The 21,992-nt window shown below is 45.3% G+C and overlaps 2 protein-coding genes across 2 annotated transcripts; both read right to left on the bottom strand.

The window, feature by feature from the left end:
- Window positions 1-94: 94 nt before the first annotated feature.
- LOC308398029 (RNA-binding protein NOB1-like) lies at window positions 95-3,145 on the bottom strand. The gene is made up of 6 exons (XM_080884403.1): window positions 3,122-3,145; window positions 2,893-3,033; window positions 2,046-2,285; window positions 1,806-1,903; window positions 853-997; window positions 95-713 (listed from the first exon to the last, which is right to left on the bottom strand). Exons 1-6 carry the CDS (start codon window positions 3,128-3,130, stop codon window positions 444-446), a joined length of 903 nt encoding a protein of 300 aa, XP_080740529.1. The 5' UTR covers window positions 3,131-3,145; the 3' UTR covers window positions 95-443.
- Window positions 3,146-8,884: 5,739 nt separating this feature from the next.
- LOC308398429 (katanin p80 WD40 repeat-containing subunit B1-like) lies at window positions 8,885-20,953 on the bottom strand. Its single transcript, XM_080885075.1, has 18 exons — window positions 20,863-20,953; window positions 20,640-20,770; window positions 18,395-18,512; window positions 17,718-17,818; window positions 17,596-17,637; window positions 16,812-16,895; window positions 15,969-16,084; window positions 14,822-14,893; window positions 14,601-14,751; window positions 14,323-14,516; window positions 13,823-13,971; window positions 13,344-13,394; window positions 13,080-13,141; window positions 12,481-12,630; window positions 12,223-12,299; window positions 10,971-11,045; window positions 10,406-10,522; window positions 8,885-9,646 (listed from the first exon to the last, which is right to left on the bottom strand). Exons 1-18 carry the CDS (start codon window positions 20,909-20,911, stop codon window positions 9,505-9,507), a joined length of 1,881 nt encoding a protein of 626 aa, XP_080741201.1. The 5' UTR covers window positions 20,912-20,953; the 3' UTR covers window positions 8,885-9,504.
- Window positions 20,954-21,992: the final 1,039 nt, after the last annotated feature.

Below are 21,992 nucleotides of genomic sequence, written 5' to 3'. Positions count from 1 at the left end.
ATGTAGCAGAATCTCTGTATCATGTCGCCGCCCTGCAGACCGAGCGCGCTCCTGCCTCTGTGGTGGAGGTAATGAGCAGAAACAGACACCGATGTGAAATTTCACACACTTTTAATGTATTTATTATTCTGGCTCGTTCCATAAGGGATGCTATGTAATCTGTAATAATCTGGAGCTGGTATTGTTAGAGTCACTCGTGCTGCCAGCAGTTAATTCGCCCGTGTGTCGCCGAGTGTCATCGACTTCCTCTGGCTGTCACGCGCGTCTCTTCTGCTTTGAACACCGTGTTTAGAGCTGTAGTTAATCCTCATGTCTTGGATGTCTGACTGTCCATGAACGCACCAGAAGACCTGGTGAGTTAATCTGTCGCACGTGAGCCGATGGATGATTTGGGAAATGACGGTCCGGTCCTTTAATTTAAACACGATGCATGCTCGCCATCTTTACTTCTTCTTGATGAACTTCCTGCGGGTGGCGTTGGGGTTGGCCCGCCTCCTGCCGCCGCCACACTGGCCGTCTCTGATCTGCAGGTTGGCGGCTCGGCTGTAGATGTCGTTCTCACAGAACGGCGACGCTCCGGCCACGTAGTCCGGGTTGAAGACATCGGTCTTCTGGCGAGCCTTCCGGGAGAGCCTCTGCTGGGGGAAGCGCTGGTCCTCCACCAGCTGGGGGTTGGTGGAGTGTTTCCCCCCCTGAGGCAGAGGCAGCGTGTGCTGAAACACAAGACGGCAGCGGTCATGTTTAGGACGTTTAGACCCGACTCAGGCAGAACTGAAGCGGTCTGAAAAAACGATTTACGCTGCAGATGCGAACGCAGAGTCATTTTAGAAGTGATAAAACGCCGCGTCTCACCCGGAGCCCTCTGGGGTTCAACACTTTGGGGTTTTTGGAGAAATGCATCTGCATGCTGCCATCCTCGTTCACCGTCACCGCCAGCTTCTTCAGGGTTCTGTTCCCGCAGTGAGGACAGAAAGCTTTGTTCATGTCGCTCGTCGTCCTGGAATCGAAACATTTAACAGGTCAATGCTCCTGGACGGGCAACCCCTCGCTTTATTCTCCTTACAGCCTCTAAGAACAGGACAGGTCACTAACATCTGTCCGTCTGAGGAACATCTGTCCTCTCATGTTAGGTTTGTTCCAACCCTGCACTCCACGCTCCATCGTTCTGATCCACTTTAACATCTGTGCTTTTTCTTAAAGCAGGCGTGGGCGAACTCCAGGCCTCGAGGGCCGGAGTCCTGCAGGTTTTAGATCCAACACAGCTGATTTAAATGTCTAAATGACCTCCTCAACATGTCCTGAAGTTCTCCAGAAACCAGGTAATGAACTAATCATGTGATTCAGGTGTGTTGACCCAGGGTGAGATCTAAAACCTGCAGGACGCCGGCCCTCCCACCCCTGGTGTAGAGCCACTTTAATGGATTATATTCAGATTTTTACATGATGTTTTATTTTGACCTTATTTACATCTGTATCTCTGGAGCACCTTTATTATATTTTTCTATGTAAGCATCATTTTTACTGTGTTTTATTATTTTTATTTTAACCTACTCAAGCAGCAATTTAATACATTTATTTATTTATTTTATTCCTTTCATTGACTTTGTCCATTTTATTTATGTATTAATTTATCTTTATTCTTTTAATAAAGCAGTCCTGACATTTTCACTTGTTCAGCACCTTTATTCTACTCTTGATATAAATTTAAATGTTTTAAATGTCGTGTTTTGTATTTTTCGCTGGAACGGATTCGAGCTGCCTCCCTTTCAGCCTGAAGAGGTTTTGTTAACTTTGTTCGGACTCACTTGAAGCAGGCGTGACATCTCAGGATGTAGTTCCTCGCCTGCTTGATCAGCATCCCGTTCACAGAGAGAACGTGAAGTCCGATCTGAATGAGAACGTTCTGGGACACAGACAGCGAAAGCTTTTTGAAGTCCGGCGTAAAGCAGGAGAATATTTATTCACGCAGCGGTTTACTGAAACCATTCACACAAACCTTTAGACAGAAGGTGAAAAACAGCGAATGCACCGTCTGCATCCGTTACCTGCATGGCGAAGTCGGTGGTGAGACAGCCGACTTTGATGTCAGCTGGAGCCGTCCAATCAGCGGAGTCCATTTTCACCTCTTTGATGTTACCGGGAGTGATCCATCCTCCTCCATCGTCATCGTCCTCCTCGTCATCTTCGTCATCAGGCTCGTTCTCTTTGTCCTCGTCGTCCGATTGGCCCGCCGACGCCCTTTGCTCCGCCCTCTCCTCTGTCTGTGGTGATTCGTTGCCCTCTTTCTGTAAACAAACATCATCATCATCATCATCATCATCATCACTGCAGTCTGACAGGTGACAGAAGTTATGACTCAGTGAGAGATGTAAAATTCCTCCTTTGTCTCCTTGCTTCCTCTCACATGCATCCTTTCCTACGGGGAGATGTTGAGGAGGAAACCCTGTTTATCCCACGCCATCAACGTCAGGAACGTTTTCCACACGATTCACTATTTACACATTACAAGAATAAGACCTCAGATCACACTTGAACTACTTTTTCTCTTGAAATGTGCTGCAGGAGGTGGAGGTGGTGGGCATGCACATGAAGTTCAGAGGCTGCAACACAACAACAGAAATAAAAGGGTAATGCACTGATGCACTAGAGTCTGACTGGCGTGTGAAACCATGCAAACACAAAGACGCCTGCAGCCCTCAAAGTCTCATGGAGGCTCCTTTAAATATGAACGAGGTCTCCTGCAAACTGCAGCCGGTCACACTCAGCCACAAGCGCTCACTGAGGGGCTGAACCGAGGCTCAGAGGAACACAAAGGATTATTCTGAACTGTGAATCATGCAAAGCTGCTCTACGAGACTCCCAGCATGAAAACATTCTTCCCTTTCAACTCACCAGTAAACCCAGCAGCTCATCGCTGAAGGTCAGGAGCGGATCCCTCCAGAACAGAAAGCTGCTGAACTGGTCTCCGTCCGAAGTCGTCCGTGTGTCCGCTTGTTTCTGTCCGCCGCTCGATTTTAAACCCTCCGCTGGACCCTGACAGAGCAGCAGCGATAACACACACGCTGTGTTTACGTGCACAACCTGGAGACACAATCTCTTTTCCAACAACACGGCACCCAACTCCATTCATCCACCCATGCCTCCGTCCATCCATCCACCCATGCCTCCATCCATCTGTCTGTCCATCCATCCTTAGTGGCCGGGGAAAACAGATGTTCCTCTCTTCAGACATTTTCTCGGGAATTTCCACCCAGCTGCGAGCTTTAACCTCTCCAGTGTGTCCTGGTTCTGTCCTGGGTGAAACAGTTAACCTGCAGCGCTGCAGGTTTTCTGGTCGGACCCCCAAAGCACCCTAGCTGGCTCCCTTCAGTGTGGAGGACTAACAACCACTGCACGATGTTCCAAACCAGTTCCACATGTTTTCACAGGAAAAAACCCAGTAAAGACACAGCACCACAAAACCTCTGTGCTCAGAGGTGGAACCACGCCACTGGCTGTGGGAGGGGACAGACATTCACACATGCAGCTCACAGAGTCCGTCCTCCATGATTTTATTCTGTGGATGTTACTTTAAACTCTGCTTCTTTGGTCTTAGAACAGTCAGAATAATGGAGCTGGTTTCATCAGTGGCAGAGAGATTGTGTATGTGTTTGTAACAAAGGCAGCTCGGCTCGGTTTCTGAAGCTTCTCGCCTGTTTTCTACGATCGCTTTAAGACACGTTCACAGAGGAAAGGTTCTGAGCATTGAAACTATCTGTGCAAACACAGACGTCTGTGTCAGCAGAGGGATTTAAAACCCTCTGAGGAAGTCGTTACAGCGAGAGTCGGTGAGACTGTGAGGTCCAGGTGCTCCTCGTCCTCTCGCCACGGCATGAAGTCTCAGACCGTCACTTATCGTGCTTTTAATGTTTGTCGCATCAAAAATACAAAAGAATAGAAAAAGTCTGAGGAAATGAAGACGAGCTCCGAAACAACATCAGAACAAAGCTTAGCGTAAACAAAGCGTAAATAATAATAATGATGATAACTCCTGAACATCGCAGGTCTGAGCTGTAAGAGTGGAGGAGGAATTTTCCAGGAACGCCCGCTGTCAGTCTGTCCTCCTCCTTCTTCTTCTGTGTCCTCATTCTGTGGTCTGATTGGTTGGTTTGCAGACAGACAGGTAGACAGAGCCAGCCCATTGGTGGGGGACGGTGGGCAGGTAGGTGGGGGTGTATTCTGATTGGTGGACAGCTTGGCATGGAAGCTCTCAGCATGGCATGGTGCCCCCTCCCCCTGTCTCCTCCACCATCCATCTAATGCTCCTCACCTCTAACCACAGAATGTGTATGTGTGTGTGTGTGTGTGTGTGTGTGTGTGTGTGTGTGTGTGTGTGTGTGTGTGTGTGTGTGTGTGTCGCCTGTTCGGCTGCTGGAGTCTTGTATTATCACTCATCAGCTTCTTTTGGAATTCAAGTCACCAGAAATTTACACGTTTGAGGTTTCATCTCATCCCAGGACAGAGAGGTGCAGGACGAGTTGGATAAATTAAAGATGAGAAATGATTCTTACATTAACATCTGGGAATAATAAAGAAGGTAAACGATGAAGGCACTGAGTGCAAAAGCAGCTTAAACCTGCATCCTTTCTGATGACCTGCAGGGGGCGACTCCTCAGTTTGAAAAAGAAGTGCTTTGAAAATATGATTTGTATCCCAGGTAAATACTTTCCTGGTGAGTTTATGGCCTCGGTTGCTCCTTTCAGGTCTTATCAGGTGTTTAATTTTTAAAATAAAGTTGTCTTTAGTGTTCAGAAGGACGGACGATAAACCCCACGTGACGATCTCCAGTTTCAGTCAGGTCTGGTTACAAAAAGCCATTATGGAGACGTAAAAGCACTCAGAGGCTTCGGAAGCAGCTGGAAGGTTTTTTATTTTATTTTTATAAAGCATTTAGTCCTTAATGGAGCGAGGCCAGCAGTGTGATCCCGTCTCTAATCCTCCTCCTCTCTGTGCTGCTCTCAGATGAAACTGATAAAAACACCTGCAGCTTTTTTTATTTACTCATATTTCTGAATCTGCAGCAGCTAAAACCAAACGAGCCGCCTCTCTCTGTTACGGTCTCGTGACGTCCGACTGTTGGTGGGTGTTTGAGTGCGCTGGTGTCCGGATAAATCCCGTCCCTCCCCCTTGCTGCTCTGTGGCCTGGCTGAGCGTCCTCGCTGATGAGCAGAGGATTGTGGGATTGCTTCCTTCCTTCCTTCCATGTCTGCACTGATAAATCTGAAAACACTGTTTGTGTCAGTTTGATAGGAACACTTCTGGTTGTTGCTCGTTCACACTGCAGTCAGGCTCAGTCTGAGGTTTCAGCCTCGGTAGATCGACTGACTCCTGCTGGTTTTTCTGGGACCACGTTTGACAGAAATGCTCGGTGAGAGATCGTATTGATTACCAGAAGCTAATTGAACAAATGTGACATGAAGACTTGGCCTCAGAGTCGATCTTCAGGTAACGTTAGCAAAGGTGCTGCTGTTTCCTGTATTAGCAGCGACCCGATGACTGTGGAGTAAAATCCTCCATGTTTCTGTGTTTTTGGTTAGAACAGGAAGTGTTATCATGAGGTTCTTGAACCATGACTGTAAAAAGCATGAAATTGGCCAGATTTAACTCTTTAACTTTAATTGTACGTTTCATGTAGAAGTTGGAGGAAGCCAGTGTGCTGAGCAAAGATCACGTCTGTCGGTGTTCAAACGCAGACGTGATCTTTGCTCAGGACACACAACTTATCTTTAAAAACACACCTGAATGATTCTTTGACTTGAAGATTTCTGTGGTGTAGATGGAGACTCTGCTCTGAGCACCAGTAATAATTCTCATCTAAAAAGTTTCCAGACTAAATTCCTGGTAAAAACTGGGAGGTGGTTTAAAAAAATGTCAGCGGTACACAAGAGAAATATTTAAAGCCAGTTTGTTTTCTTCTGAGCAGAGGTTAGTAAGGGCAGCACAGGTGTCTGTTTTATTTGTGGTCCGTGCAGAGGCGTTAGAGGAGAGTCTGCAGGAGCTGTCGGGATGCTTTGTAAACTGCTGACGAAGTCGCTTCACAGTGTAAGAACTTTGTGATCAGCTCTAGAAAGAGCGAAATGAAGAGAAACAACATGTTTTCACATTTATTGTCAGTAGTGTGGACATGGTGAGTTAAAGGGTCACATGACTGCTGGCTGACGCTCTCGTTTCTCTGCAGGACGACTGAAGCTGACGGCCTGACGGACGCCGCGCCGTCGCTGCAGGGTGTCAGCCAGCACCCTGAGGCCTCTGCTGCTCTTCCTGGATTTATTTCCTTCTTAGCCAACGACAGGAGCGGCAAAAGCGATCAAAGACCGATGGAAACTTTACAGGACAGGACGGTCTTAAATCTGGACAGACTGTTATGAGACGATGGCCAAACGTCTGGACTGCTGTGACGTCTGATATGAGCTGACAGGACTCGCGCTCCTCCGTCGGGACTCAAAAAAATCCTTATTAACCCTGAAATCAGTATCTGCTCTCCAATCAGTATTTCTCATTGTTTCTTTGTTGCACTTTAAACTTTTAGATCATTTTCTAACCCGAACGTGGCTGATGATGTGCATAGATGCATAATGTGTTTGTATATTTATGTTTGACATGCTTTAATTTTTTTCTTTTGGAGAATACGGGCACATGAATTTTTCCGTTTTTGATTTTTTTGTGATCCAAATTTAATTTTTTTTGTCTCCATCTGTTTTTAATCTTTTTTTCTCTGCACCGTGTTCGATGGAGGATTTTCAGGCTGAAACCTTAAAGTGTACTTTTTTCTTCATAAAGTTTAGATAAATTTTAAGGTTTTTTTTCATGTGTGTTGTGTTCCCATCTGTAGTTTCTGGAGGCTTTCCTCCTTTATCCAATCAGGGTACTCCACTGATCCCAAGCTGTCCAATAGGACGTGAGCAATACGAGGAAATCTGTACATCGCGTCTCAGTCTTCTGCTCCGGTGGACGTTCCTTTTATTTCAAACTTCCTTCAGCTTGAAGAACAAAAAGACTCGAATCGTATCTAAACTCATTTCTTCTCTGTGTGCTTCTGCTGTTGTCTCTTCACCTGTTTGGAGAAAACAAAAACCTCCAGGAAGTCACTGGTGACCTTTGACCTGAGACAGAACACGTGTAGCTGTTGACTTGGTGCGAAGTGGACTGTTAGCTGTAGCTGTAGTAAACAGGAATGCTTAGAAACGCGATGAGCTGCTGTGTGTTGACCTGATGATCAAACTCTGCTTGCTGTTTTTGTTTTGTAATTACTTTTTAATAAACGCTCCAGAACAAACGCACACGTCGGCATCGTGTGGACACAAATATTTAAAAGAGCAGTAAAAAGGAGTGTTTGACACACCATCACTGTAGATTTGAAAATGACATGACCAAGAGGTGAGTTGAGTTAATCTAAAGAGCGTTAATAAAATGACTGAATTAACCACTTTTTTCCCCTAGCACCACTTTCAGACTCAAATAACTGGACAAACTGAGCTGAGTTTGTGATTAAACCTCATTTCCTGTCTATGCTTCCAATGTTCCCACACAGCTTAAATCACATTTAAGGATCGCATCAGTCAGGAAGGCTTTAGACAAAAGGTGAATGATCATTTCTACCTGCAGTAATTGGCTCCGACTTGATGTCACCTGTTGACACCTGCTCAGTTCCTCAGGCTGGCGGAATAGGAGAAGGTGGGCTGCAAAGCGGCTTGCAGGTGCAGAGATTTGTTTAGGATGTGTAGATTTGCCAGGGCTGTCACAGAGTTTGGCTCGACTGGATTAATTAACTTTGAGGTGCTTCAGGATGTTTCAGCTCTCACCCAAAAGACTTTACTCCTAACCGCTAACGGGGAGTCCCACGTATTTGACCCCTACTGGGGTTGTCCCCTTGGAGCTGGTCCTGGGAGTTTTCATATGACTCATTGTAGACACGTGGTTAAGGTGCGAGTCTGGTTGGTTTGAGGAATCTGGTAGCTGATAGCTGGCACTTGGAAATAATTTCAGGTGGACACGGAGAGACCCAGGCGTTTAATCTCTAGTGTCAGCTGCTCTATCTATAGAGACGCCATCGTTCAGCGTCTAGATTTGAAAAAGTTTTTTAGATGTGAGACGGGAAAACCCTGAATGATCGGGAACCTACAGACTTGTTTTAATAATTCAATTCAATTTTATTTATAAAGCGTCAAATCACAGCAGTCCTCTCATTGGAAGAGAGCCAGAGAGAACTGAACTCAACCATGCTAACCTTCCCTCCTTTGCTTTAGCTGGCACCGGGTCTATCACCAACCCTCAGTTTGTGTTCAGGAAGTGAAAAGCATGATCAGCTGATTTGGGGTCAGCTGATCGACTCGACTGTTGAATATTCTGGGTCTTGGGTTGCTTTCACAGAACGTTTTTGGTTGTCCAGTCAATGATGCTGGAAATCTGTTTGTCCCAGTAATAAACACCGGTGACTCCGCCCACACGTCACACTCGGCTGTGTGCAGTTTTCAAACCTGTGCCAAGCTGTTATCTGTATTTCAGTCACATATTTTACTATTTTAAATAAATTGTAGTCGTTTACAGAAGCAAAAGAACAAAAACTGCCCAAACACTCATGACCTGACCGTACACTCAAGAAAAGATCTTCAAATATGAGTCAAAGTGGTCTTATGTTGTAGAAATAATGCTCGATCATGTCTTTCCACAAGCTTCTAATTGTCTAATTCTTTACAGACTTAAATCTGTGAGCAGATCACCCGACATGACTTTCACACGCTTGGCTCTAAACTGATGTAGAAATGCATGTTGCATTTGAGGTCTGCAGGAAATCTGAGACAGAGCTTCTGGTGCATTCACGAGTCACTCTGAAGAGTACAGTAACTAACTTCATTTTGTCTTTATTTAAATAAACAGAGCTGTACATGAACACAGTGGAGAAAGTGAACAGTAGAAAAGTGAAAACGTGTGCACAGAGTCCGAGCTGGAGTTTGTTTTTGGCGTTTTTAAATCTGCGTCGCTGGTTTACGGGATTAAACATGGCAGATTCAAACGTTCGCATCAGAGCGGTTTGTCTCTGTCCGCTGATCTTTACTCCGCCTTTCATGAATCGCTCGTGTGGTGCAAACCTGTGAGCACTTTTTAAACATCCAAACCTCTGAAGGCACATTCCCGTCAGCGCCTCCATACGAGACCGAGACTCCTCCCCGATTCGAGTACCGACCCGCTCGTTTAGCAGCGGCGGTTTAATTTCTCGACTTCCTCTGAGTGTCACTTAACGTCTTCAACATTAAGGTCAAGGTCAAGGTCAGATTTATTTATATTTATATTTATTTATATAGCACATTTCCAAAGTGCTTAACAATAACAATAAAACTACAGTGTAATACAATAAATAATAAAACATTTCTTCTTCTGTGACGGAGGCCTCAGGAGAGAGTCGTGACAAAAGAAGGACACACAAAGTGCGGGGTCTTGCGAGTCAGCTGATCCACGGCGCCGCCCTCAGGGCGAGTCGTCGAGCGGCGACATGAGCAGCTGCAGCTCTTTGAAGGTGCTGCCGTGACGACCGACCTGCGTCGCCTTGTTCTTCACGATGTTGCTCAGGTTCTTCAGCTGCTCGCAGCACACTCGGCACTTCTGGTGTCTGGAAGCACAAAAACATCAGACGTTGGCGAGTCTGTCCGATTAAAATGGTTTTCCTTCAGTGATTGAACAAACCGCCACTGATGATGTGTTGCTATGAATTATGGGACATCTTTGCTCCAGTGTCTCGTCTGATTTACATCATCTCTGCACAAACCTTTATAAGAGAAACTGACTGTCGCTGGTTACAGTTCAATTCATTTTATTATGAAGGTTCCTGTCGTCTGAGTACTACACCAAAGGTGGTTTAATGTTTCCTTTTTTACCTCCCTTGGAGGAGGAGACACTGAAGCATCCTTCATTCACAACAAATGCAGTGAGGCGCAGAATGAGTGCTGCCCCACCGCACTAACATGCTGCTCTCTCTGAAGCTCATCTCAGGAATAACGTCCGTTAACCTCAGCAGCCTGTGTTGCTGCTGGCGAGGACGCAGGCCCTCGCCAACAGCACAAAGGTGACACCTGCTGGACAAACAAACCTACTACAGTCACTAAAATACAGCTGTGGCTCCTGCAGATGCAGAGTGCAAAGAGGAGACCTGGAAGGGAAAAGCAGCCGGCTGAGGAGCGATTACAGCAGGAATCAAGTCTCTGGGTTCGAACACGTGTCAGACATCTTTAAAAACGTCCCACACAGAACGAGAGGTGGAGTCAGCCGAGGTTTGGGGCATTTCCTCCTCAGAGTAATCTGAGTAATCAGCAGATTGATTGACGGTGCTGCTAAATCAGTCAAGCAGCTGTTGGACAGATGTGAGACTCACCGCTCCTCTCGTGTGATGTCGACCCCGACGGACGGCGTGGCCTTTAGAGTGTCCGAGATCAGCGTCCAGAAGTGCTTCATGACGAGTTTCAGAGACGTGCAGCCGGTCTGTATGTAGCTGAGGAAACGCACAGAGAAGGAAGCTGATTGGATGATCGAATTACACGACATACCGACACACTGACGGCATCGGGGCAGGTTCAGGTTCAGGACGGGAGGAAGCGGAGATCTGCTCCACCTCCTGACAATCAAAGTACTCCGGGTGACCTCAGGTTACCAAACAGGAAGTGATCTTTCTTTTTACGTAAAATCCGAATTAGAGTTTTAAATTCACTTTGAGAAGACGAAATCATCTCTGATGCAACCCGAGCTGCCTCCCGGCAGTTCGTCTGAAGCATCATCAGAACTCATTTCTCTCGTTGTAATGGTGAAACCCACAAAGTCATCCGTCACACTTGATGAAAACGCCCACAAAGATGCTGACGTTGTTTTAAAACGTACCCTCTGCCGCTGAACGCTCGCGCGCCATCTCTGGACAACAGAAACTTTACCTCTGAGCCGCTCACCTCTCGTACTTGCTCTGCAGCAGTTTGTCGAGCTGAGGAAGGACGACCATGCACACGTCCAGCTTCCACAGAGATCTGGAACAGCAGCGCAACATCTGGTTTTATACGTTCATAAAGGTCAGCAACCCGCAAACAACTGCAGGTCAAACTCTTCAAAATGAAACTTAGAAGACAGATGCAATCAAATAAACAATAAAAACTTTTCAGTGATTGGAAACAGAACAGACTGAAAATAATAATAATAATAAAGCTGCGTAGAACGATTCGTCTGTCATCAATCGTCAGCTTCTGTCACTGTTTTTAGATTTTTTGGGTTAAACTAACAAAGAAAGGTTTTGTTTTTGAACTCCAGTGTAAATAAAGGTTTGTACTTGTATAAAATCAGAATTGTGTGTGTGTGTGTGTGTGTGTGTGTGTGTGTGTGTGTGTGTGTGTGTCTCCACGCGTGTGTGTGACATCTTTGTCAGGACAGGAAATTGGCATGCTACTATAATTGTGGGGACAAAATGGCCTATTGTTGCAGAATAAGCAGATTTCTTTGTGTCTTTAATTAAACAAGCGGCGCACAACTTTAGGCTCTACAGCATAGGTGTCAAACTCTGGCCCGTGGGCCAAATTTGGCCCACAGACTAATTACATTTGGCCCGCGAAGCCATACCAAATTACTATCAGAGCTGGCCTACTGGTATTATACAGCTAATATATATATTGTTTAGTATTAAGCTTTGCTTGTTCCATATTCAGTTTTTCAGCAAAACTTGTTTGAGTCCATAAGAAAAGATTCATTCTTATATCTGGAGGAAGATTTTTTTTTTTTCAATAAATATTAACGTTAGCCCGCGACCTTGTTCCAGTTTTGAATTTTGGCCCACTGTGTATCTGAGTTTGACACCCCTGCTCTACAGTAATTAGTCATTTAACTTGACTGGATAGATGTGTGAAACTCTCCTCCCTGAGGAGCAGCCAAGCCAAGGTGTGACTTAGGGTTCTCACAAAGATGTAGAAACGGGTTTGTGTGTGTGAGTGTGTACCTGTTTAGACAGCTTTGTAGGACCGAAACTTGAAATGTTACTATACTTGTGGGGACCAACAGTCACCTGTGAGGACAAAGTGCCTGTCCCCACGAGCTTGAATGCATTATTGAGGCTCAAATCCTCAGGGTTACGAGTAGGCGTTCATTTTTCATGGTTCATGATGTCAATGAGATGTCCTCACTAAGATATGAAAACGAGTGTGTGTGTGTGAGACTCACGGCTGGGGGTTGATGATGTTCAGGATGTCCACGACTATGGACGGATCACTCATGGAGACGGCGGTGTCAAGAGCGATCTGCACACAAACAAAGAGCAGTTTGAAAATATTTTGATTGACACAAACGAACTGAAAACAAAACAATAAAAGAAGGAGCTGCATGAATGAGCTGCCCGGCTGTATCCGGGCAGAAGACCGCCAAACGGTCATGACCTTCTCACACACGTGCGAGCTGCTGGTACCGGTGTGTCAGCCTCACCTTGATGCCGTCTCGGGTCCACACCTCTCGGACCGTCTGCAGGTTCTTCAGTCGGCTGCTCAGCGTCACACACATGGTCTCGTGACCCTTCTTCATCTGGGTCAGGGCCTCCTCATCACTCAGGGCTCCAGATCTGTGGTTGGGTGAAGACTGACCGACCACACACGTTCAGCTTTATTCTCATCATCAAAGCTGTCGCGAGAATCTAAAAACACTGACGCGTGCACTCACGGGCAGGAAGTCGGCCACGTTCAGCCCGATGGTCTCGTGACCCTTCTTCATCTGGGTCAGGGCCTTATTACAAAATAATTTCTCACACATCATTTTAGTTGTTAATTTAGACTCATAAAACCTCTCATATAACCGCACTCAGACCAAAGTCACACAGCTGTTAAAGGTTTTAGATGGTTTTGAATTAAACCGATTTTCTGAAGACAAAGAAAAATCTTTAACTAAAGAAAGAGAAAACCGAGCGGCTGGAGGACTACTTTGTTGTAAACAGCAGGTATTTGAGCTCTGATAGGTTCGTTGCATTTATAGTCCGCTGTCCTAAGGCGTCCATGTTTCCACACAGACACACGGCTGCTGCGTTCACTGACCTGCTGTTTATCAGGAAAATGAGACTTGTCCTTCAGCTGCTGGCTGATCGCCAAAATGGACTCTGAGCAGAAGAAGAAATCATCAGGAAACGACCCAGTAACCACAAAACAGGAGCTGAAACACCTCTGTCGTGTGTTTTTGTGTCGTGTGTTTTTCACTGTCGAACACGTGATTTATTGTTCGTGTTTCATCTATAAACTGAAACGTCGGAGGCGCGTCGTCTCCTGATGTCTCACAGAAACGTGAAGCTGTGCTGGACTCACCGTCCTCTGGAGGAGCGGGAAAAGGCTCCGACATCTTAGGAGGAGTGCGAGCTGGAAGAGAGGAGAACGAGGAGCTCAGACTGCAAAATAAATGTGACGACATGAAAACAAAAGAAGAAATGACGAGAGTGTCTTTGTCCTCATTAGGATGAATATTTTAAAAAGGCACAAAGAACCAATCAGATCCTCCCATCCTGTTTGGCTCTTACAGCGAGTAATGTTTACTCCTCTCACTTTTCAAATATGGCCTGCTTCTCAAAATCAGCCAGAGCAGAACTGATGGCGATGCTGCAGGTGGATCAACAGGTGAGGAAATAGAAGCTTTCGGGGAAACTAAACACAGATTTTGTTGGTGCAGTGTTGATTAAAGATGAACTCAGCGTCCTTTTCAATAGCAATATTTCACAGATCTCGTTGTATGTACGTATAACTGTATTCTTTATTCAACATCTGAGCTGCGATGCTCCGGGTCCACCTACAGATGGCGCTCTTTGGCTGGAAGATGGCCTTGTAGTCCTCGGCGTTGTGGATCTCAGCAGACGACAGCTTCTCGTCCGCCTCGTCCTCGCTAGGGCTCCGCCTCTCCCCTTCGGGGCTCCGCCTGTCAGACTCTGAACGGTGCTTCAACCTGATGACATCACAAACATTTGTTTGTTTGTTTTTAGAAGAAAAACTGCAAATTTTTTACTTTATTTACTTTTATTAAAGAATCTGGAAGCGAAACTTTTCCACTGAAGTCAAATAAGATTTTATTTTTATATATATATATATATATATATATATATATATATATATATATATATATATATATATATATATATATATATATATATATATATATATATATATATATATATATATGACATGTGATCTGAGTGTTTGATGAATGAAACCAGTGGCTCATGTATAAAACTTTAAATCCAGGAGTCAGTACTTGCAGTATCTGGAGTATTTTCTCCTGTCTCTCAGTGTGCCGTACCTCTGCGATCTGCAGGTGGTCGTGGGTCTCTCATAGTGCTTTCGCAGTGCCGCTCCTTTGGGGTCCTTCTTCGGCTCTGTGAGCGGCTGGTCGTCCTGGATGATCCCCTGGATCACGGCGCCACCGCTCTTCTTTACCCTCTTCAGATCGACCACGTAGGACGACACACTCGACAGGTGATGAGACACGCCGATCTGACATGTGGAGAAGGTGGAAGATTAAGATTACCTAAAACTTCTGCACAGTACTGTTACTGAGCGGTGGGCGGAGCTACACACCAGCTGCTGGTTGCAGATGGCGAGGTCAGACACCTTTCCCCAGCTCACCGGCACCGCGTCAAAGCAGCGGTCCGGTTCCCAGCCGAAGACCCGCAGCGAGTCCGTGGCGCCGCTGTACAGGCAGGAGCCATCTGGGCTAAAACATATACACCTGAAACCACAGGGACAGGGGTCAGAGGTCACATTCCAGTTACACCCTGCTGCAACGGGGAAAAACTCACCTGACCGGAGTCGTGTCGCCCTCCAACGAGCCGATCATCGTAAACTTCTCCAGATCCCACAGCTTGATGGTCCTGCAAGCACATGCAGAGTTCATACAGCTGCAGCTCATTAGAGACACCTGTAGGTGTTTTATAGTGTCAGGTGAAGACGCTACAACACGGCTGAGGAACAGGAAGAGACCTCCAACAGATCCACGGTCAGCAGTGACAAGTCAGTAAATGAGGAGAAAGAGAAAAGAGGAACGAAACACGAACAAAAGAGGGAGTGGAGGGCAAAGTGCACCTCTCAGTGCATCATGGGAAGTCCCCAGGAACCTGAGGGATGGTTAGGGTCGCCTAACCCAGCTCTAACTACAAGCTAAGCTAAAGACATTTTTATAATTAATTGAAGAAAGTATGTGTTTGAGTCACTTCTTATTCTCATAAATGAGAGTAAGATTTATTCCATCAATAAACTGTTTGAGATAAAAATGACCCTGCTCCCTGTTCTGTCACTAAAACAGGCCAAAACCTACAAAATGTCTCATTTCTTTGAAGTGACACATTCAAAGCTTTAACGGCTCCATCACGATCACATGACAATCGGAAAATCAGGCCACAAACTACAGCTTTGCTTGCTGGTGTAACTTATAAACTGTCTCTAACACCAGGTCGATGTCCTCAAATTAAACATAATAATCAATTTAAGTGATTCATGTTGGAATACTTATTTATACTTCATATGCAAAAATAAAGAAATGATTAAATACTGAGTGCACTTGCTGGTTGTGTTGGAGAAAGGATGAGTTATTATTTCCATTTTATTATATTTATATTATATTTCCTGTTTACTTTTAGTTATAAATGTATGATTTAGTGGCACATGCAGAGGACATGTAGAAGACACAGGACATGTATGTGAAAAAAAGTAAAAGAATTTCAGACTAAAAGAAATGTTACATTTTAAAAAATGCCACAAACAATCAAACTCAGCACCAAAATAAAATCTTGGCGGCACAGAGAGAGGACAACCTCGCGCAGCCTCTGAGCTTCATGAAACAGAAAAACTAAACGAGCCACAAAGTGTCACAAACACTGATTCCACTCATGAGTCGCTCCTTCAGCTCCGAGCTGCTGCGTCTCGGGCGCTCGGCCTGCGGCGACGTACCTGTCGGAGCTTCCGGAGGCCAGCAGGTACTCGTTGGGGTGGAACTGGACGATGTTGACGGCGGCGGTGTGAGATTTGAATTCCGTGATGGTTTTCCCCTGAGCCAGGTCCCACAGCTGATGGAGACAAGAGGACAGGGCTGAGGTCATCGAACAGGAAGAGAGCAGAGCTCACCTCCTTCAGCCAATCAGAATGAGCGATTTTATTACAGGATGCTGCCGGTTTGATGCTTTCACAGCATTTACAGAATAAACACATCATGTTCACACTTTTAAATTCCCAAGATGCTCTCAAACACCCGAACATCCGACCGCTGCAAATGAAATGAAACTTAATTCTAAACATCGATGAAATGTTAGCCTAACGAGTCGTTACACATCACCAGCTTATTACTTTATTTAAATAAATGTAACTGAACCTGGGTCAAGAAGTGTCCTGAAAACTATTTTAATAGAAAAGATGGATCTTAAAAATCCTAAAACACTGAAGTGATTCAACAGACGGACCTTTTAAAACCATTTTAAAATGTAGAAGAATCTAAAAATGTTGCGATTCAATCGCTCGTTTTATTTTATGGGAACACGTGACTACCAAACATGAACCAGGACCAGCTGGAACATTTTAACGTCTTCCAGCCTTTCTGCACAGTTTCCTGCTGCTGATGTTCTGCTTCACAGTTTACATTCACAGCATCGTGTAACTCCTGCAGGTTATAGTTACTCTGAAGGTTTCTCAGCATCTACTGTTACAGAGTCAGAGTTACCACAACATGTAAGTACCGGGAAAAACAATCCTTAAAATATATTTTTTACATTAAAGGTGAGACGTCAGATCAGGTCGTACCTTGACGGTGCAGTCGTCGCTCGCTGAAGCTAACCACTTCCCATCAGGACTGAAGGCCAAACTCCTCACAGCCTGAGTGTGACCCTGCAACACCAACACTGGTCAGATTTTTGCTATCGAGACTCATGTGAAGCTTTTATTTTGAAGGAAAGTAGAAGCCCTGAGCCTGGTTCTGGAGTTTTTCCTTCCCACTGTCGCCAAAGTGCTCATAGGAGGTCATATGATTGTTGGTTTTTCTCTGTATGTAGATCTTAAAGTATAAAGCGCATTGAGGTGACTGATGTTGTGATTTGGCGCTGCATAAACAAAATTAAATTGAAGTCTCTCAGTTCTTTTAAATGCAATAATCCGTTTACTGTAAGACTCCATAAAAGCTCCGACTGACACAGTTTAATCCGAATCATTCTGAGCGTCCTCGGCTTTGGCGCACAGTGACCACGTGTCTGTGTGTGTTTGTTTTGTATGTGATGGTACAACTGTGGAAAACAAGCATCAGAATGTAGAGCGGGGCTTAAACATCTGAAAAACATCAAAAATCTGTCAGAAACCTGAAAACAATCAGGATTTAGCTTTTCACACGGTGCTGTTTCCAGGTCAGATGAGGTCAACTCATTTGCATAAAAGATCAGATTCCACTGAAGCAAATGTCCACATCACACTTTGTTAGGTCACCACAGGTGTGTTTACCAAATCCACCTGCAGCCACTGTCCACCTGTTAGAAACGTGCACCTGGATTCGAGCAGGATATTAGGAGCCGGCCTGTCATCCTGAGCACAAACTTACCTTATATCTGAACACGTATCCTTTCCTCCGCAAGTCCCACAGCTGACAGCAGAAAAGAAGAGACATTTCATTAGAGCGGATTAAGACTTCAAGGATGTTCTCACACAGGAAAGCACGCCTACCTTAATGTTTGTGTCCATGGAGCTGGAGGCCAGGAAGTCTCCAAAGGGATGGAAGCCCAGGCTGGTGATGTTGGCTTTGTGTCCCATCAGAGTCCTTAAAACTGAGCACAGGAAGCAGCAGGGTCACCTCTTTGCATCTCTTTCTAACTAAGACCCAGCTTAGGTGCATTAAAACGCCTCCGCATGATGGGACGGACGATTATTCTGACTGCGGGGTACAACGTCCTCCGTTACAGCCTGAGACTGAACACTGAGGAAGCTGTATCAATTTTCAAAATAAGAGTAGATGGAAAAATACTACTAATAATAACATATACTCAATCAGACTGATGTACTATATTACAGAGGCTGACATCATGTGGTATGACGGATGTCCTGTGTCCTCGAGGCAGCAGAGGTGGAAGAGCTCATAGCTCAAACTTTGCACTCAGAAATTTAGAAAAAACTCACCACACTAATAAAAAAAAGCAAGTTGATTTTAACATGTTTCAGCTCTTTGTGTGTCATATTTCTAATCGACTGGTTCGCTCACTTCACTTCTCTTTGTCAGTGTGAACCTTACGCTGTCCACCGCTGATCTAAAGCACCTGTGCAGATAAATTACGCACACAGACAGTTTAGAGGCGGTGAAGCTTTGACTAAAAAGCCTCGTAGCCACAGAACAGACAGAGTCTTACTCTTGGCAGCCTCCAGGTCCCAGACTCGTATTGAACCTGACTGCGACCCGGCGGCGACCTGCTCCTCCGACACGTTGAAATGGATAGACTCCACTGGGTTCTTGTGACCAGTCAGACTCTGAGAGGAAACAGTCAGAACAGACATCATCACCTAAAACTGCACCTCGCTCCTTTCTCAAAAACTCAAAACACAGACTGTATATCAAAATGTTAGTGTTAGTGAAGCTGCTGAGGGACACCACGTCACCTGTCAATCACAAAATAAGCCCACCTTCATCTCCTGCTTTATCGTCCCCTGAACACTAATGGAAACCATCATTTCCAAAATGAGCTTCATCTTTTATTCAATAAGACCTGAAAACAGCGACTGAGACCATAAAGCCGTCAGGAAACTGTTTACTGAGCTCAGAGATCAGGTGAGGAGGCGGCTCGTTTTCTCACAGACTTCTATTCACAGTCAGAGGAGTCGCCCCCTGCTGGACATCCATGAAAAACGCAGGTTTAAGCTTCACTTTTCAGAATTCAAATCTACACCCATCCTTTATACAGGGAGTGCAGAATTTCAATGATTTATTTTTACCAGTGACACCAATATAACATCTCCACATTCACAAATATACATTTCTGACATTCAAAAACAAAACAAAAACAAATCAGCGACCAATATAGCCACCTTTCTTTGCAAGGACACTCAAAAGCCTGCCATCCATGGATTCTGTCAGTGTTTTGATCTGTTCACCATCAACATTGCGTGCAGCAGCAACCACAGCCTCCCAGACACTGTTCAGAGAGGTGTACTGTTTTCCCTCCTTGTAAATCTCACATTTGATGATGGACCACAGGTTCTCAATGGGGTTCAGATCAGGTGAACAAGGTGGCCATGTCATTAGTTTTTCTTCTTTTATACCCTTTCTTGCAGCCACGCTGTGGAGTACTTGGACGCGTGTGATGGAGCATTGTCCTGCATGAAAATCATGTTTTTCTTGAAGGATGCAGACTTCTTCCTGTACCACTGCTTGAAGAAGGTGTCTTCCAGAAACTGGCAGTAGGACTGGGAGTTGAGCTTGACTCCATCCTCAACCCGAAAAGGCCCCACAAGCTCATCTTTGATGATACCAGCCCAAACCAGTACTCCACCTCCACCTTGCTGGCGTCTGAGTGGGACTGGAGCTCTCTGCCCTTTACCAATCCAGCCACGGGCCCATCCATCTGGCCCATCAAGACTCACTCTCATTTCATCAGTCCATAAAACCTTAGAAAAACCAGTCTTGAGATATTTCTTGGCCCAGTCTTGACGTTTCAGCTTGTGTGTCTTGTTCAGTGGTGGTCGTCTTTCAGCCTTTCTTACCTTGGCCATGTCTCTGAGTATTGCACACCTTGTGCTTTTGGGCACTCCAGTGATGTTGCAGCTCTGAAATATGGCCAAACTGGTGGCAAGTGGCATCTTGGCAGCTGCACGCTTGACTTTTCTCAGTTCATGGGCAGTTATTTTGCGCCTTGGTTTTTCCACACGCTTCTTGCGACCCTGTTGACTATTTTGAATGAAACGCTTGATTGTTCGATGATCACGCTTCAGAAGCTTTGCAATTTTGAGACTGCTGCATCCCTCTGCAAGATATCTCACTATTTTTGACTTTTCTGAGCCTGTCAAGTCCTTCTTTTGACCCATTTTGCCAAAGGAAAGGACGTTGCCTAATAATTATGCACACCTGATATAGGGTGTTGATGTCATTAGACCACACCCCTTCTCATTACAGAGATGCACATCACCTAATATGCTTAATTGGTAGTAGGCTTTCGAGCCTATACAGCTTGGAGTAAGACAACATGCATGAAGAGGATGATGTGGACAAAATACTCATTTGCCTAATAATTCTGCACTCTCTGTATACAGTCTGCGCTCTGCCATGATGTGGTGCACTACACACAACGTAAGAGGTCAGGCAGGTTAGTTTAGTTGGAGGAAGATGGCGAGCAGTGGAGGGGAAACATGAGTCTGTTTAATTCCCATGGAGCGAACTCTGTTTTCATCATTTAACAATCAGAAATGAATCAATAATAAAGATAAAAGCGTGAGGTGGTGACAGGAGAGAGGCAGGTGTGGGCATCATGACCTGCAGACTGCAGAAGAGCAGTAGGTAAAGGATGGGTTCCTTTGAATCTGCTCATGTTTCAGGCCTAAAAAACCTCGACGGAAACCTTAAAAATTAGAAACCCATCGCATTTTGCATTGCGGGGGACTCACCATGATGCAGTTGGCCTTGCTGACGGCCCAGATGTTGACCCTGCAGTCCTCTCCTCCTGTGGCCAGCAGGCGGCCCGAGCTTTTCCCCAGAGCCAGACAGGAAATGGAGCTGGATTGAGCCTCGAACTCCTCTGTACGGCAACAAAGGAGGAACAAATTCAGGTCGGGCTGGGCTGCTGGACAGGAAGGGTGTGATGATCGTTTGAGTAACTTTAATACTCACGAAGGCGCCATGCGATCTTGGTTGTGCTGGAGGCAGCCATACTGGTCATACTGGGAGACTGGCTGCTGTGTTTGACGACCCCGGCTGAGGTTAATTCTCCTGGTTTAAAATGGAGCACTGTAACAAAAAATAATTTCCCCCAGGGATCAATAAAGTATTCTGATTCTGATTTAGTGTTTGCACTGAGCGTCAAACACCTGCAGGAACACAACACAGTGATAAATAAGTGATAGAAGAGATAAGACATATAAAACCGTCTCAGTCTCGCCTCTCTGACGCTGAGCTCTCATTTCTACTCCCAGTGAAGATACCATCGTCTTCAGCTCGGCCTCCAAACCACACAGGTGTCACTACCACCCTGTAAACCCTCCCTTTCATGCTGGCTGCCGTCCTTCTGTCACAAATCACCCCTGAAACTCCACCAAGCCTGCACACTTCTTCATGTCTCTTGTGTGCTGTCCCTTGTTTTGGATGGTTGACCCCAAGTATTTAAACTCATCTATTATTGGAAAACACTGTATACAAGCCAGAAGCCAGATGATATAAGTTAGTTAAACTGCAGGAATGTCTTAAAGATATAAAAACCTTGATGACCGTTAATTTCCTACAAATATAGTATCTAACCAGATTCTTACCCTGGATGGCATTACCTTGGCCTCCAGTAACGCTGTGAGGAACCTTGGAGTCATTTTTGACCAGGACATGTCGTTCAACGCACATATTAAACAAATATGTAAGACTGCTTTCTTCCATTTGTGCAACATCTCTAAAATTAGAAATATCCTGTCTCAGAGTGACGCTGAAAAACTAGTTCATGCATTTATTACTTCCAGGCTGGACGACTGTAATTCATTATTATCAGGATGTCCTAAAAACTCCCTGAAAAGCCTTCAGCTGATCCAAAATGCTGCAGCAAGAGTCCTGACAGGGACTAGAAAGAGAGAGCAGATTTCTCCTGCTATAGTCTCAGGCTGCTGAAGGATTCCCATGATGCACTGAGTGTTTTCTTTTCCTCCCCTCACTCCCATACCGGCCCCTCCCCGAGCGTGGTTCTTCTCGAGGTTACTTCCTGTGACAATAAGATTTTCCTCACCACTGTCACCAAGTGCTTGTTCATTTTACCTTTATTT

Source organism: Rhamphochromis sp. 'chilingali', assembly GCF_963969265.1.
Source record: "Rhamphochromis sp. 'chilingali' genome assembly, chromosome: 6".
Lineage (NCBI taxonomy): Eukaryota > Metazoa > Chordata > Actinopteri > Cichliformes > Cichlidae > Rhamphochromis > Rhamphochromis sp. 'chilingali'.
This window is presented reverse-complemented; position numbering and strand designations above follow the sequence as displayed.